This window comes from Gekko japonicus, unplaced genomic scaffold (genome assembly GCF_001447785.1).
Source record: "Gekko japonicus isolate JY-2015 unplaced genomic scaffold, Gekko_japonicus_V1.1 scaffold1536, whole genome shotgun sequence".
NCBI lineage: Eukaryota > Metazoa > Chordata > Lepidosauria > Squamata > Gekkonidae > Gekko > Gekko japonicus.
Window position 1 is genome coordinate 279,184 of NW_015176019.1, and position 17,728 is coordinate 296,911.

Sequence of the window (17,728 nt, forward strand, 5' to 3'; positions counted from 1 at the left end):
ACTTCAAAAGTATAGATTAAAGAAGTTTTGCACAAGGAGTATTAATGGTAATCATTAGGGCAAATTGCATCTCAAATGGTGAGATTTGGCCTGGCAATATGACTTCCCAGGACATCTGTCACCATGAAAACGCCACCCCCTCAATGAATTGTGACCAGTTCGTGGTGCACAAAGTGAAGTTCGTGGCAGGCCAACCGGCATGAATGTTCCATGAACTTTCAAGCTGTTTATGGTGCTTCATGCCAGTTCATGAACAGATACATTTTCAGACAGACTGTCTCCACTCAATCTAAATGTGTACAGAACTTCAAAGTAACCGGAGGGGTGGATCTTAGAGGGCATGTAGAGGAATCTCTGGGGGGAGTCCCCTGTGAGTTTGGTGTCTCTAGCTTGCACAGGATCCATTCTATACACTCCTGAACCTGTGCCTGTCAAAATGACAGGCAGTCATTTTGACAGGCGCAGGCTCCAGAGGTTCAAGACTAGATCCTGTGCAAGCCAGAGGCACCAAACTTGCAGGGAATCTCTGGCTGACGTCTCCTCTTCCTGCTCTCCAAATTTGGTGAGGATTGGATTTACGGGGTCTGTGTTACAGCCCCCCATAGAAGGTGCCCCAGGAAAGTGCTTTCTGGTGAAATGACTGGCATTCATTTCCCCAGAAAGCACTTTCCTGGGGGCACCTTATTTGGGGGGCCATACCTCAGACCCACTGTATCTGTGGGTCCAAATCACTGGAACGTCCAATAGGCCTAATTTCTGTCTCGTTGTAGGCAGCGGTCTTATTGTCTGTGTATGCATGTGTACTATGTATGTACAGAGTAGAAACAGTCTAATTAACTAGAGATGCTCTTTATATGTAAAAATTAATGTATAGGAATATCTGTAGTGGATTAGATGAAGGATCTAAGCGACACATGTCTATATAGTGCTAAAAAGTCACAGCTGACTTATGGTGACCCTGTAGGGTTTTCAAGGCACGAGACTAACAGAGGTGCTTTGCCATTGCCTGCCTCTGCATAGTGATCTTGGACTTCCTTGGTGGTCTCCCATCCAAATACTAACCAGGGCCGACCCTGCTTAAGCTTCCGAGCTCTAATGAGATCGGGCTAGCCTGGGCCATCCAGGTGAGGACAATCCACACACACATATATATTCATATATGTGTTTTTATTTTGATGTATTTTAATTAAAAAGCTAGTAATACTTTTATATAATAACACTATGCATGTACCTTTTACATACTGGAAAGTGAAAAAGGATGTGCTTTCTAGTTATCGGATGCATCACTTCTTCCCATTAAATCTCATGCAATTCTTTTTTAATAACAGAAAAGTCTATGAACGGTTAACCTTTAAAACATGCCACAACAATTATTTCAATCTTGAGGCAGACCTCAGGGGAAGAAAATGAAATTATAATTTTTTCCATCTTGTGTGTATGACAGGAACTTTCTATACTAATTTCAGTAGGCATTTGGCCACTTGTTAATGTATAATATGCTTCTCACTTAATGCTCACCACTTGAGCATTTTTCTGTTTTCTCCATAATTAATACCACATCCCCAAACCTTGTCCAGTTTACTACTTCTGTTAGTTGACTACAGTGGTCTTGGCAACCAGCAGATAATTGTGGCAAAGTGGTTTGTATTTACACTTCTGCTAAGTGTTTAACAGATTTTATTTTTACCTTGTAAAACATGCTTAAATGTTTGAGATGTAGTTTTCTGTGCATATTAAAATATGCCCCCAATTATCACATCCTCACATCACCTCCTTGTGTGATCTGAACTCTAGCAAAACTTCTTTGATCTGTCTGGGCACAGAAAACTATTTCAAGTGAAGGTCTCCAGTTTCTTTTTGACACCAGAGCAAAGTTTTTACAACTGAACACCATTGTATCTCAGTTTGCTTTTGTGTGAAGTTGTTTCCAATATATCTAGCCATAGATTTTTAGCCTGACTTTTCTTCAAGGAGCTCATGGCTCTCCTTAACACCTGCTATGTAACCTAGATAGCCCAGGTTACCCTGATCTCATCAGATCTTGGACACCAATCAAGGTTGGTCCTGGTCAGGAATACCAGGGTCACTATGCAGAGCAGGCAATGGCAAACCACCTCTGAACATCTCTTTTCTTAAAAACCCTACGGGGTGGCCATAGGGTTGCCAGGTCCCAGGTCCTGGCAGGGGTTCCCCCATTTTTCAGGGCTTCAGCCTGCCACCAGTCAGGTGGCCAGCAGGGGAAACCACACCCCAAACAGCCATGCCCCCACATGATCTCCCCAACATGATGACATCACCACATTGGGGGCGTCACACCCGGTGGGGGAAACCCCACCCCAAACAGCTCTATGGGTTGAGGCCAGTTTTACTATAGAGTTTTGCCATCAAACCAGAGCATCGCTGCGAGACGTTGCTGACACAATGATGTCACTTCTGGGTGATGTCATCACATCAGGGACATCCCGAAATGCCCCCAAAATCCTCCTGCCAGTGAGGGGACCTGGCAACCTTAGGTTGCCATAAGTTGGCTATGACTTGATGGCTGGAAAAAAAAGTCACAAGTGCCCACAGAGCCACCATTTGGGCTGCCTTTTGGAAGCTGCTGCTGCTCGTATGAATGAATACAGACCAAGAGTGCCACACCTTCTACTTCTCTTTTCATGTACCTCCCTTGCACTCCCTCTCTCTCTTTGTATGCACATTAAGAGCAGCCACAGGACAGCAAGGCAAGGTCACTCATTGGTAGAGGCTCTGACTGTTGCCTTGTTCCTCCCTACAGCATACATCCTGGTTCTTGACCTTCTTAGGCTGCTATGGCAGTTCTTCCAAAACGTCTCTCAATCTTTACTTGCAGTGAACAGAGCTCAAAATGTGATCTGGAGAAGGGATGTATTTCTTAGTGCTTCTTCCCATTGTCATCCTGGTGACATTAGCGTTGGATGACTTACTCACCCTTTTCCTCCATTTCCTCCATCTTTTCTTTCACTGAAATTCCACTGGCAGTAATTAAGAAACTGGGGTCAACAAGAGGTCAGTTAGCCTCTGTCTGTGAAACTAGGAATTGTTTCCCATGTACAACACTCTCTTTTTTTCCCTTGTGAGGAACAGATTTGCTAGAACTGATGACTCTTGCCTTTCTTGCAAGTTATGCAGTTAGAGAGGGAACTGGGGAGGGGGGAGATAATTGCGTGAGCACAGCAGCCAATTGATACTTTAATTCCCCCCCCCTTCCAGTACATACATACCAAGTAGCGGAGATTAGAGTCAGTCATACATCTAGTAATGTAACTCCTGAAAACAGGCATTTTGTGCAAGGGGTAGAATTCCAGTGTAGTTTTGAAGAAGAAGTGCTTTAAATCTAAAAGAGTTACAAAACTGAGAAAGGGAGCTTGCAGCACTCAAGGGAGGATTATTCAGAACAGAGTGCTAGGCCTACTAAATGCCAAAACTGGTAAGTCATCAAGCATGTGGCACAGTGTTCAGAGGAGAGGTGGAGGGAAGAGAGAACTCCTGGAGGTTGCATTTAACTTTGTCACAGCATGCTTGGTTTTTCCAATTCTTTTTAACCATTCTCAGGTTTTATAGATTCTTTTCTGTAGTTCTGTTCCTGAAATCTCCCCAGGTTTAGAGCTTTTGTAAAATATCAGGATGGGTTCTTTGAGTACATGCGAGTCTCCTGTTGTCAACCTTGTTTTAAAGCAAATAAGAGATAGAAGGAATGAATAAAATAGGAAATATGGGCCTCTGGAATATTCTGGCTCAGATATTTAGCCAGGAAAAGGTTGATTTGGTACATACAACAGGTATGACTAAAAGCCAAGTCCTAAGTCTATCAAGCAGACAAATTCCTATGATGAGACATTAAGATCCACAGTGCAGGCACACAATCGCACTTGTCTTCTGTCCCTGTTGTCAGTTGATCTGACATAAGAGGATGTGTTATTGCTGTCCCCACTACCACTATTCAAGTTGTACAAGCTTTAGCATGGTGTAGAATTAGATGGAAATGAGAGATTATATGTTGAAATTTATCTTAAAGTGCTTTGCAGATGAGTTGCCAAATAGGCATTTTGCCATAGCAGCCTATTACTTTGGTACACCTGGCTGCATGTCGGAAGTAATATGATTGATATTACTGATGTAGATATTATGACAGGGCATAAGTGTCCCTGCTTCATCCACATACAGTGCTTCCCACAGGTGAGGCACTGAATCATTAAAACTATAGATCTGGATTAGATTGTTATAATTCAAAATTATATTTGAAAGTTTGCCTCATTTATCTGTATGGTTATGCATAAGTGGAGCAAAGTATACAATATATACTTTTTTCTTGACTGGAGCAGTTCTGTGATAATTTCCTTTACCTAAGGACTGACCTAATGTGGCTAAATGTTGTAATGCTGATGGACGTTGAACCTAACCTAACTGAGCATTGAGGAGGTAGTAGTATATTAAATGTGAATTAGCCTGTCTTGTATCTAATGGATATATCTTACATATGCAAAAAAAAAATCATGACTGAGGAAAACAAGAATAAGAAATGCAAGCAGATCTTTTTTGCTTTCATAAAGCTGAGTTTCATTAGTTTGTAAATGCTGCTCTTACTATTGAGAATTATTGGAAATGAATTTTGAGGTAATTTAGGGAATTATGGGGATTAAAGCAAGATGAAATACTGTACAACTTTTCAAGACGATGTATTAGGAGCTGGCGCAGTTCTGACTTATAGTCACATGGGTTTTTTTTTCTCAAAGCGCAAGTGAAGGACTGCCAAAGCAGCAGTAACAGCTGGAGTTTAGAGCTTTCTGAGGAAAGATTGTTTCACTTTATTGTATGTAGTTGTTGTTATCTGCAGATGCTGTTGTTCCTGGATCCCCCGAGATACCTCATGCAGTTGTATAACAGAATGACCCAAACTGGCCCAGTTTTTCTCCAGCATTAGAACATTGTCGATGTGTCAGAGATGTGCACTTGTTCCAAAAGACGCAGGGAAAGAGACCTCGCCTTAATGCATTTGCCAAAAAATGGGCTCCACTGGTCTCGCTGTATTCCGCTTGCAGCTGAATTGTGTGCTATCTCTTTAAAGCAAGTATAATTTTCTGAACTGGCTTGGTCAATTTGTTATGGTTTAAAACTGTGGAGCCAGCTGTCTGCAATCTGATGTAATGTTGCCATAGAAACTAGAAATGAAACACTTAAGCATTCACTACAGAATTTCTGCATCCAGCATTCGCCAAAATAATTAAAACTTTAGCCATTAGTGGATTTGAGGAGAGAACAAGAGAGACAGACAGACAGCAGGGAAAAACCTAGTGGACTCATGGATGAAATTCAAGATGTTCTTGTTAACAGTGGTGCAAATCCACGTTTTGTTCCTTTGACTATCTAATGAGGTCTCTTCATAGAACTAGTTTAGGGATAGATATTTATGAATGGTGATTTCAGATTTTTGGCACTGTACTATTAGCTATGATGAAATATATTGCAACAGGTTAGCCATATGCACACCAAACTAAAGCATTCAGAACTGTTGTATTGTAAGAATCTGAGGAAGTAGGCAACTCAGAGTCTACCTGTGTGTAAAATGCCCTTTTCTGAATGAAGAAAAAACATTTTCCTACTGAGAACCATTGAATAGAAAGCAGAGATTGTACATCTGTATTGCTGTCTTATTTAATACAGGGTGAAATACTTGATGTGTGAAATTCACCCACACACCCTCTTGGGGCACATACAAACAACATGTTCATTACCTCCAACTATTGTGGTCTCATTGACAAATATTTTCAAATAAGAATCCAGAACGTTTCCTTATTAAATGTGAAGTTATATTGTATTGTTCATTACTAATGGTAATGTATCGTCTTATCTAAGACATATTTACTGAACATCGACTCCCTAATAGAAATGTATGCGCAAAACCAAGCATATAGAAAGCACTGTGTAAATGTTTAGTTATAATGTTTTCAGGTAGTTAACACACATACAGGCTATAAAAATAATCTAATAGGAAATAATACCCATTCATGCAGTTGCAAGTTGTCAAATTAAATAGCATATTATTTCTCAGATGTAGGCAGTGCAGGCTTACATACATCCAGTGTCTGGGAAGAGCACAACTAGATATTTTATTTGCTTAAGTATTCAGTAAACTTCTCTTGATAAAAATAGTTGTCTTCTTTTTAAAAACATGGACTAATTGCTGTTGTATGACTTCAAAAATCACTGGTGGCTTTGGAAGAATTGAGGGAGACTATATTATTGTCAGTATTGATTGGATCGAATTGTTCTATGAAAAATCTCCAGAGTAATAAAGGGTTGAATCCATAGCACCATAAGTAGTGTGAAGCTCTCTGACTCCTCTCCCACCTCCAGCATCAATCCTGTTCTTGGGAATTGGGGCCCTCATGAACAGCATGTGGGTTTGCAGTGGGAGGCAGGCAACTGGCGAAAATCACCCCACAAAAGACACACTGCTGTGCTAGCTTACAGGGGTGATTACACCAGCAGAAGAACACCTTTTGATCCAAAACATAATTTCTCCCTTATATATAATTGAGTAAGACGCAGCATCACGCAGCAAAGAGAAAATGCGCACCAACAGTGTTTGGAGGGCGGAACTGTCCTTCAGAAGCTTCCCCAGCTTCCATTGGCCGTGTCGCCTAAGTCCCACCTCAGAACGCAAAGGCTGCGTCACGCAGCGGAGAGAAAATGCGCACCAACAGTGTTTGGAGGGTCGAGCTGTCCGTCAGAAGGTCCCCCAGCTTCCATTGGCCGTGTTGCCTAAGTCCCACCTCAGAACACAAAGGCTGTAGCCCTGCCTCTGTAGCTGGTCCCCTTAGACGTCAGACTACTGCTGACAACCACCTGGTGGGTGAGTGGGACCAGGGAGCACTTGAAGAGCGGCGCCTGACTCCCCCCCAAAAAAAACTAGACAGGGCTGGAGGGAATCAGTGGAAGGCCGGTGGCGGTGGCAGCTCATCACTGCTCGCCGCGGGCAGATCCCCCCCCTTTATCCCACCCTCTCTGTCTGGCTTACTGACTGTCTATGTCTCTCTCCCCCTCACCCTTCTTTCTTCCTTCCTTCCTTCCTACCTTCCTACCTTCCTTCCTCTCTTTCTCCAAACCCATCTATCTATCTATCCATCTACCTATCTATCTACCACCCACCCACCCTACCTTTCTAGGACCCATTGTCTTCGTCCACAATGAGCTTTGCTCCCTAGTTTATAATAATAATGCTCAGATTTGTAAATAAACCAGACTGAGGATGTCCAAAGTATCTGTCCTGTCTTGGCCTGTATAATTAGCTCAAGGCTTATGTGTTTTGTAAAAGTCATTAGTAAGTAATGTCTGTTTTGTCAGGCTTAAAACAGGACCAGTAAATAGTGGTACATTCCAATATGGATACTTAGTTGACCTGAAGTTCACTGACAGGAAGTTCCTTTTGAGATTTCTGAGCTGGACGCTGGAAATGTGATGAATTGGTCAGGGCTATATATGAAGGCAAAGTGAGGGATACAGTCTTTGCAGATTTCCAGCTGGAATGCTCCTTGGAATGTATTGTGTACAGTGGCAGTTCTGTGCTGTAAAAGCAAAGAGAGACCCGCTCTTTCTTCCTCCCCTCCCCCTTTTCCACACTCTCACACAGAGATTCTGAACAGGGTGAAACAGAGGAAATAGTATATTGAGCATTAGGTCCAGCTTGAAAATAGGAGCTCTGATTTGGTTTACAAGGAATGGATTGTTTCAGCTCTGTGGTGTCGCTGCTGCTAGAGAGGGTGGATTTTTTTGGTCTCTGTAATGTTTGATACTTGAGGGAAAACAGCTGGAACTGAGCATACTGCATCAGATGTGAGACAAAATGGGATGTTGGGGAATATGGACTATACTGCCTGTAAAGGTCAGAGTTTTCCTTTGGTCAGTTCTAGAGGAATGCTGTGTCTGTATTAGCTCCAGTCTTGAGAATCTTTAGTATGACGAGCTCTGGACTGGGGAAGGAGAAGATATTTCCGTGTCTCTTTGTAGCTCATAAAACAATCTGGAGAAGACGAGATCTCCCATTTCCTTTCCCTTCCCTTACCCCCCCTTCATTTTTCTGCTGCTGTTTTTGATTTACTTAGAAGTCTGGAAAAAAGTAGTCAATGATAGAGTTTCAGTTCAGTTTTGAGGAGCTGTTTATAACTGGTTTTTTAAACCTTAAGTTCCTCCAGGCCAGACAAGACCAGTGCCTGACCCAAACCACAGGAGCGTAACTAGCAATGCTAAAAGAGTCCTGCCTGAAATGTACTCAGAGACAACGTGGAAATAGCTATTATTACACAATGTGTGGAGAGGAAGACCAGGGCTGGAGTGCATTTTGGTGCCTGAATCCTTACCTTGTGCTAATTTGGTAGTAAAAATGGTATGTCTTGCTCTTTTTAAAGTAGTTGGTAATTTCTTTCTTTCTTTCTCTGTCTCTAGTTTGAAAATAACAGTTTTAAGTTACAGCGTGTGTCTTGTCTGCAGCATGCAGTAAGCCTGGAGAAAGTGACTGAGATGTGGAAGAGTTCCTTTACTAACAATTCCTTTCATTTCTTTGCTAGTCAAGAGAGCAATCGGATGATGAATCGGAAGAATCGGTGAAGTTTAAGAGACTGCATAAGTTGGTCAACTCAACTCGCAGGGTCAGGAAGAAATTAATAAGAGTAGAAGAAATTAAAAAAAACAGCTCTGAAGGTAAGACCCTAGCTAATCGTGCTAGAACTGCATGAGAGAGGGTGGGGCAGGTACTGTATTTCTCTATTAAAATGTGCAAGGAAAAATGGTAAAAGGAGTAAGTGGGGGAAATCCTTGATAGAGAATAATAAGAACTATGTCTGGTTGCAATCATATATAATCTCATGTGCTATGTTAACGCTAAACGGTTAGATGCAAAGAGCTGTTCTGTGAGTGGAAGATAGGCTGATCACACACATACCCTCTAGCTATACCTCCTGCATTATATCTTGTTCTGGTCTAGAAGGTCCACCAACCAGGGCTTTTTTTATGGGGGAACGTGTCAGAACCCCTTCGACAAACTTCTTTTTAAAAATGTTTAAAAGTTCATGAGTTTTCATGTTACAGATTGAAAACTTTATTTCCCTCTTGAGAGTTCCGGCACCTCTTTTTTTAAAAAAAAGAAAGAAAAAGCAGCCCTGCCTCCATCCATCATGAGTAGCTTTTTGGGGAGGGGCACAGAACTGAAGTGAGATGGAGGGGGCAGGAACCTCCATTCAGTGAACGGAATTCTGCTTATGGGTGCTTGGATTCAAACCAAGGAGCTTTTATGTTTTACAAAGAGTGGAGGGATCTCTCCGATGTGTGGATTTTTATTGCTAAATCGATTAGCACATTTGGATCTGTATCAGGGAAGCACTGCAGTTCTCTTCTGCTGCATGTACTGATGGAGACTGAAAGAAAATACCAGAGATTCATGCTCCCTCTGATTATGCCAAGGTGATCTTAGTTTCCAAGACCATCTCTCAGTGATTAAACATACTACTGAGTATAGGCTCAAGGGATCTGTGGGGAGCATCGTATTTGGCAGACACAGAGCATGGCATCATGCTTTCTGGTAAACCCAAATAATTTTCTGTAATACACTGTTGAGAGTTAACTGCTGCTTCATATCACTCATGTTTCTTTTCATTGAGTTTTAGAAAGGCTCCAGCCATGGAGTGACTCTTGAATGCTGTGCTAGAAGGGGGAGGAGTATAAGGCAAATTGCAATGGGTTGGAGGCCAGTGGGTTTCTCATGGGACACCGAAACATCTGCCTGACTAGAGAGCCACTCCCTTCAAACTCTGCAAATTAGGCTTTTGCTAGGGAATAATGTGCCTGTCAGGAAATTCATGTGGTTTACTTGAGAACATCACAGTTTCTTCCGCGTCAGAGTATGATTTAACCTTTCACAGCAAAATGCACTGGAAATGAGATTTTACTCCCTTTGGCATGTGAATGATTATGTTTTGTTAACCTTCTCCATCCCAAAAAAGACAAAAAGCATACATAGCTCTTTGTATACAGAGAGAGAGAGAGATACAGTTGTGACGCAGGTGTTAACAGTGGTTTTTTCTCCCTCCTGATAGACCCACTGGCTACTAAATGCACTTTAAGGATAGTAGAAATGCATTAATCATATAAAGATAATTAATTTGTGTATCTGCGTAATATTCCATGTGATCATTGTAGCACTGGAATGGTTCCACCTGATCACAGTCTTGTAAGACACTTGAGATATCAAAGTTTTAGCTGGTGCCAGAAATCTGATGTGTCTTTAATGACAGTAGAAATGCATGAGGATTTCTATCTGCCTTCCAAGCTGTTGTCACTAAAGGCTAGGAACATTGGAGGCAGTCTCACATGCTATTTTTATATGTGCCTATTAAATCTATAGAGTTTTTCCTTTAACAAAACTGAGAGTGTCTTTGGTTTCAGTGGAACATCCTTCCTTCATATAGAGAATTGGGCTATGTATTGTTTTACAGTGCAATTCCAAACTTTCTAAGCCCGTTAATTTCAATGTTTTTAAAAGGGTGTAACTCTTCTTAGGATCGCACTGTTGGCTACATAATGAGAATTACATGTGGTTCTTCAATTAATCTTGGACAATGCTATGTCTTCAAAAGATATTTACTTCACACTTTTTGCCAATGATGGTATTTCATGTGAATCTCTGTTGCAACCTTCCGTAGTACAGCTTACAAAGTTTTTGTAACTGATGAGACACAATGCATGCATTCTATGACTTTAATATAAAATGGGTTCAGTGAATGTACTGAATCCCAGTGGGAACTGTATTCTGTTACACTGAGAAGAAAAACAAGTTATTAAGCTACTGAACACATAGTTAACATGCTGAAAATCTGACTTTAAATCACAATAACTGGAACATACAGGCTTAAAATTATGTTTTATCTGACATCATTCTTGTCAGTTCTAATTCTGTTCCGATTATGATGATGTGGTGTGCAGTTTTTCCCCACTCTATCCATAACAGAAGAATGGAAATAGAAACTCCAGCTTTCCACACCTAGGCTAGTGAAGATTCTATTTAACCCTTACCAGTTCCTTTTATTCATGAATTTCAGTATCTTCAGCCTGGCAGCTATTATTTACAGAAAAATGAATTATTTTACTAAGCATTCTGTTTAACTCTGTCCATGCAGCAGGAAAAGACCCAGTGGACTCTCTAGTCACAACCCCTTCTTACCATGAACAATATATCCTGTATCTAAAGCATCTCCAATAGATACCTGTCACATCGGTCTCCCCCGCCCTACCTCAATCTCCAGTTCTTCTAGTTTAAATCTGTTTCTCTGGCTTGATTCATAATTGCTGGTGTCCCTCAAGTACATGCCTGGGAGTCTAGGAATGCGGCCACTGTAATTTCCAGGCAGTAGCACTCATTTGAATCCTGTCCTCAGTAGATTAATTGGTTCTTTCTTTCTGACAAGCTTTGAAGTACTTGAAAACTGTAACCATCTTCTCTTTTTACTCTAGAGAAGCCCGCTGCCTTCTCTCACACATCTTGCCTTCTGTATTCTGTATTACCTTCGTATTATCTCTTTTCTAACTTTGCAAATTATTTGCTGTCCTTTTGTAGCCAAAGTGGTTTGTTTATTCTTGCATATTAAGTAGGATGAAGATGTTTGGTTTGCTTTTTGCTTTTTCAGCTCTTTTGCATTGTACTTTTCATAATTTTGAAGAAGTGTTTTACTACAAAGTGTTGTTGTTCTTCCTTTCATGAAATGTATGTTGAGATTTTGTCACAGAATTGAAGGGAGGCTATTGAGATGGATATGCCAGTGCATCTTCTCTTTACCATCTGCATTTTTCTAAGTTATGTACAGCTTGTTCCGTTTTTCAGAAAAGACACCCCCACACACACACACACATTCTTTGACTGAAAGTGATACAATTTTTTTTCCTTCCACCATGTGTCTCTTTTGCAGCTTTTTATTCAAGTCTGAGTGGGATAAGAATGAAAGCTAATGTGATGGTTTGTTCCATTTTTAGGGGTGGAAGAGCATTCATTTGACAGCTCTCCAGTACCAGATGACAGATCAGCACTTTATTCTGGAGTTCAAAAGAAGCAGTGCTACTTGGATAGCTCTTCTGAGAAGCAACCAGATGATGACTCAGACTCACTCACCACGTCTCCTTCATCTAGCAGCCTAGACACTTGGGGTACTAACAAGAAGTTGCTCAAGACCTTTAGTAAATCTGACAGCCGTGGCCTTATTAAGCCACCAAAGAAGATTGGGACATTCTTCTCCTACCCCGAAGAGGAAAAAACTCCAAAAGTTTGTCGCTCTTTGACAGATGGGGAGATGAAGAAGAACCTCGGCTCTCTGAGCCATGGGGTAAGTAAAGAAAGTGTTTGCTTCTATGACAACAGGCGCAAACACCATGTCCTGGTATCCTTTGAGGAAATTCAGAGTGTCAGGAAACATATCAGACTGAAGAAAACAGATTCTAACTACTCATGTTCTAGAGCTTTTCTCTGCCAGCGTCCTGCTAGGAAAAGCATATCCCCTTCCATTTGTGACCTGCAACTGCTTCGTCACAAAGCCAAAGTGGGAGGAGGAGGAGGCTGTGGCTTCCCAAACAGAAGGCTCCGAGGGCGCAGTTCAGTCAGTGAGTTCAATATCACATATGTGGTGGAAAGAAGCCTGTACAGTCACCTCAACCTGTCACATCTGGTGCGGCCTGTTACTGACAGGACTCTGAGCAAAGCTGAAGAGCAGGATTTGAGACGATGCCTGCTGGAGGAGGAGGAGGAGGCGGCGAAGAGGAAGTGGGCTGCCACAGTGGACCGCTGTACTAAGAGGGTTCTCTTAAGAATCCACCAAAAGTCTGTGAGTCCGAGAATTATTGCCGAAAGGGGCCTACCAGTTCCTATTAGGTTGCAGTCAGCATTGCTTGCTTCTTCATTATATTTTTTTCAACACTTTGTTCCTCGGGTTTTTTCTTCTCACCCCAGCGGGGAGGGCGGGGTATAAATTGAATTAAATAAATAAAATAAATAAAATAAATTACTTGCCAACATGAAGTTCTAGTAAGTGCTTGGACAAAATGTTCTGGTCCCCAGTGTCAAAACTGGCAAAATTTTAAGAGGAAACTCTTCTAATCAGGATAACCCAAAGTAAGAAAAAAGCGTGTTAATGCAGAAAAATGACGTTTATATTTCAATAAAAATAATACGAAGATTTATATTTTAAAGAATCCTTCTTTGGAAGATTTCAAATACAGTGTCCGTTATCTAAAAAAAACACACCTGAATACCAGTATAACTATGTATTTAACATATGCAAATAGTTTTTATGTCCCTGAGGATAATTGAGGTTTGGATAGTGAAAGCTATACACCAAAAGCAACAACAACAGAAAAAGGAAAGAGATGAAGATAAGAGGAATCCCTGCACTATACTTTCTGTACAAAGGTATAGCTGTTAAAGCCCTTACCCTAGATCCAGCCTGGTGTAGTTGGAAAACCAGTTCTTTTTCTCGTGTATAGTCAGTTTGTTTTGAGTGCTTCTTGACAAAGAAGCCAATAGCTGGTGGACTTTATGAGTGCCATGACTACATACAACGTATATAGAAGACTTGATGGCCCAGTATTACATTCAGACACATCAGAAAGATACCACATTATAATAGAGAGAGGAGCTGTCTGATGGGGAAAATTGTAAAAACTTTTTCTAACCAGAATCATAGAAATGTCTACCTAAGAATTGTCAGGGCAGTCTACAGTCCTATCTCGGCTACTTTTGTAGTCTATTAGATGTTCTTAGAGCGCTGGACTAGATCAACAGTTGGTCTGATACAACCCAGTTTCCTTATATCTCCTAAGGTATGCAATCACACTGGGTTTCAGTGGATCTCGTATTCCTTTAACACTGAGTAAAGAACAGTTCATTTGTGTACTTAGGAAGGTAGGGAAGCACTTTTGCTAAGATTTCATAAGACTTAAGGGAGATGTTGGTGGGAAAATAGCTCTGTGTTAAAACAGTCAGTATTCTAAGAGGCTTTGTTTTATAAGGGTCAGCCTGTAGTAAATAAAAGACCTACATAATCTTTCTGGCTAATTTATAACTAGCTTTGCAACTATATTTGATATAGTGGTCAGTGCAGAGTATGTTAATTTCTACGCAGAACAATCAAGAGCTCTCCTCAGCTGTTTCATAAATTAGTTTATTCTGCCTTGTTCACAAAATATATTTCTCAACTTATATATTAAATGAATTTGCCTTGAATTTGAAGATTCATAATACATATATCTAAATAGGTAGGGTAACATTCTGTTTCCTTTCAGGAACTTCTAATTTTGTCCCATAAATTATTCTGTTGCCATTCCATAGGCCGGATTTTCTGATGTGCTACTTAGGATATGTTTAGCTTATTCACATAGGTGTGTTCCCTTTTTTTTCAGATGAAGCCTGTAATTAACAGCTTCCTGTGACTTTTCCTTCTATAAAACAAACTAGAACACCTCTGCAACCTCTTCCTCTAAGATAATAATACATGTTTACTGCAACCTCAGGGAACTGTTGTAGCCTTGTCATGTTCAGTGGAACTGGTTACCTTGTCTTGTCTTAATTTTTTTTTTGGCATCAGTATTTGTTTTGGTGCCCAAGGCATGCATGGATCTTTCAAAACTTGCACCAACACATTTTTTGTGTTTGTATTTTTTTTTAATTGCATGGCTGTCCCGTTGAAAAGCCCACAATTGTTGTATCTACAGACACCATTTGGCATGTTATTCATAAAACAAGTAGAAGTCATACAATTTATTTGTAAAAGCAAATTTTTTGGCCACGAGTTTTATACCAGAATATTAACTATATCGGTACAAACCAAACATCTTAAAATGGTACTAGTACTACTTTCACTTGTTGTTTTCTATCATGTTGCTGGAATTCTCCTTTTAGCTATGACTCCCTGTGTTGTGTGCCAAGCACTGCAAATGCCAAAACTGTTAATTGCACACCAGAATCATACAGTGCAATTGTTTTATCCTCAAGCTTTCAGACTCTGTTTGTCTAGAATGATGTTGTACTGATTTTGTTTTTAACAAAGTAAATTGTGCTCTTGACTCTGTTGGTGAGTGGCTGCTAGCTTTTGAGTTTTCTCAGCACAAATGCTTGCTATAACATCCTCAGGTATTCAGATGCAGCTTATTTGTCAATGTCTAGCAGTCTGGAAGCTGGTAATTAACATAATTTTTAAAGGAGATATTTCACATTTTGCTATGCATTGTTGATGCCATAGAAAAGAATGATTGATTGTCTATTTTTGTTTTATGGTTTTATGATAAGGAGGGAAAGGTATAAAAAACACAAAAGACATAGAAATGGCAGGCACATCTACTTCTAGAGAGTGGAAAACATTTGTGGAACTGAAAGGCAGCTGTGGAGCCCTACAGAGTTCAAAGGAGTGAGCCCCTTTTCAATTAATGAAAGTGCTTAGAAAAGGACTATTAGTTACAGCCAAGAACTTTGTGCCTTGCTATGGAAATGTAGCTTAGCTTTGTGTGCTTATTAGCCGTTGTAAACAGGTAGTGTCGTAATGCTGACGTGTTCAGGCAGGCAAAACTATCACTTGTGTGCTTATTAGCCGTTGTAAGCCGGTAGTGTTCAGGCAAGCAAAACTATCACAGTCAGTATCAGTTCGGGTTTGTTTGTTTTTGGCTTGAGCTGGAGCTCTGAGAGTGACTCATTCCACTGTAAATATAACCTACTTTTCCTCACACCAATAACAATGCTGCTTTGTACCATGGAGAAGTTGGTGAGAAACATGGAGCCAGTGCTTTCCAGGAATGAAACCCCTATTAGTATATTTCTTGAAAGCTCAGGCAAATGGCCATTTTGGCCAAGGTGCTGAGGATTTCTGTGAGAGGCCTTCCAAACCTTTTTTTTTTTTTTGTATACTCTTTGGATTGCTGTATGCTCATCTGCTTCCAGGAGTTCTGTTGCATTTTATAGGATTGGGTCACTAAGGTTTCTATTATTGCTCTGGATCCCTGTGACAAAAAGTGAAAGTGGAGTAATGATGACATGAATTGATTCTTCGGATTCTTGACTTTAGAGAAGCTTTAAATGCTCGTTTGTGGAGGAACAATCCAGTCATTGTGAAATAAGGAAAAATATCTGAAGACCAGAGTATCTAAAAGGCCAGGAAAGAAGCAAAATACTGCATGAAATGTATCACCAGACCTTTTAAGTTTCACATATTTTCCCCATTATCATTCTTTGTACATTTTTACTGGTATCTTCTTGCATCTGAAAATGTGTAATCCCATGTACTGATTCAGTTGTAATGTGATAAGATGCTTAAACTTGTCTTATTTTACAGAGGACCTGCAGCTTTGGTGGATTTGACTTGACAAATCGCTCATTACACATTGGAAACAATTTGGACCAAATGGTGAGTATGAGATAAAAGTTCAGGTATGAAAATGCATTAGACCTCTTATTCATGCTGCAGCATGGCACATTTTTGAGAGAATAAAATTTATTTCCAGTTGCCATAGTAGTTTTTACAAGATCCAGCAAAATAGTGTCAATTGAATGCTGTTCATCAGATTTTTGAACTACATTGACACATATTGCTATGCAGCTTTACTATGAACCAAGTGCTTATACACAGTGCAAAAACGGTTAATTGTTTATCTTCCAGTGATTATGATTATGACTGGAGATGTTACCAGCAGCCTATTTATGGTGGAGGTAACTTATCATCAAAGTATGTGTTAGAAAAGTACAGTTTTGTTGTTGTTGTTATTGTTCATGTATAAGAGTGCCTGACCAAGTACAATCCTGATCGGTGTGGTTTTATTTACTTATTTTAATGTTTATACTCTGCCTTTCCCTTTAACTCAAGGCAGTTTACAATTCCAAATTAAAACCATGCAAAACACAATAAAAGCCCATTAATCTCTCTCAACAAGGCAATGCCTACAAATAAACACTTTAAAAGCCCTAGATAATGAAATGGCCTTGCAGCATCCCCTGAAGTCAGGGACATATGGGAAGAGACAGTCCTTCAGGTACATAGATCCTATGCTGTAAAGAGCTTTAAAGGCAATAACCAGCACCTAGAATTGGATTCAGAAGCAAATTGGCATCCCGTGTAGCTGTTTTAAAATAGGCAAGATGTGAAATAATCAGGCTGACACATTCTGAACTAGATGTAGTTTCTGGGTGTCTTCTTCCCCCAAGGGCAGTCCCATGTAGAGCATATTATAGTACTCTAATCACAAAGTACTCAAAGTATAGTTATCACAAAGTACTCAAAATATAGTTCTCAAATCACAAAAAATGGAGACATCACCCTGCCAACAAAAGTCCATATGGTCAAAGCAATGGTATTCCCAGTAGTCATGTATGGCTGCGACAGTTGGACCATAAGGAAGGCTGAGCACCGAAGAATAGATGCTTTCAAATTATGGTGCTGGGGAAGACTCTTGAGAGTCCCTTGGACTGCAAGGAGATCAAATCAGTCAATCCTAAAAGAAATCACCCCTGACTGTTCCCTGGAAGGCCAGATACTGAAGCTGAAGCTCAAATACTTTGGCCACCAAATGAGAAGGGAGCACTCACTGGAGAAGACCCTGATGCTGGGAAATATTGAAGGTAACAGAAGAAGGGGATGGCAAAGGATGAGATGGTTAGACAGTGTTATTGATGCAACAAACATGAAGC

The 17,728-nt window shown here is 40.5% G+C and overlaps 1 protein-coding gene across 1 annotated transcript in view; it reads left to right on the forward strand.

The window, feature by feature from the left end:
• Positions 1-17,728, forward strand: part of SASH1 (SAM and SH3 domain containing 1) — a 286,676-nt gene that overhangs the window by 226,278 nt on the left and 42,670 nt on the right. Inside the window, exons 9-11 of the mRNA XM_015426581.1 lie at positions 8,589-8,721; positions 12,043-12,389; positions 16,380-16,451. Coding sequence (XP_015282067.1) covers positions 8,589-8,721; positions 12,043-12,389; positions 16,380-16,451 — 552 coding nt within the window. The remainder of the gene's footprint in view (positions 1-8,588; positions 8,722-12,042; positions 12,390-16,379; positions 16,452-17,728) is intronic.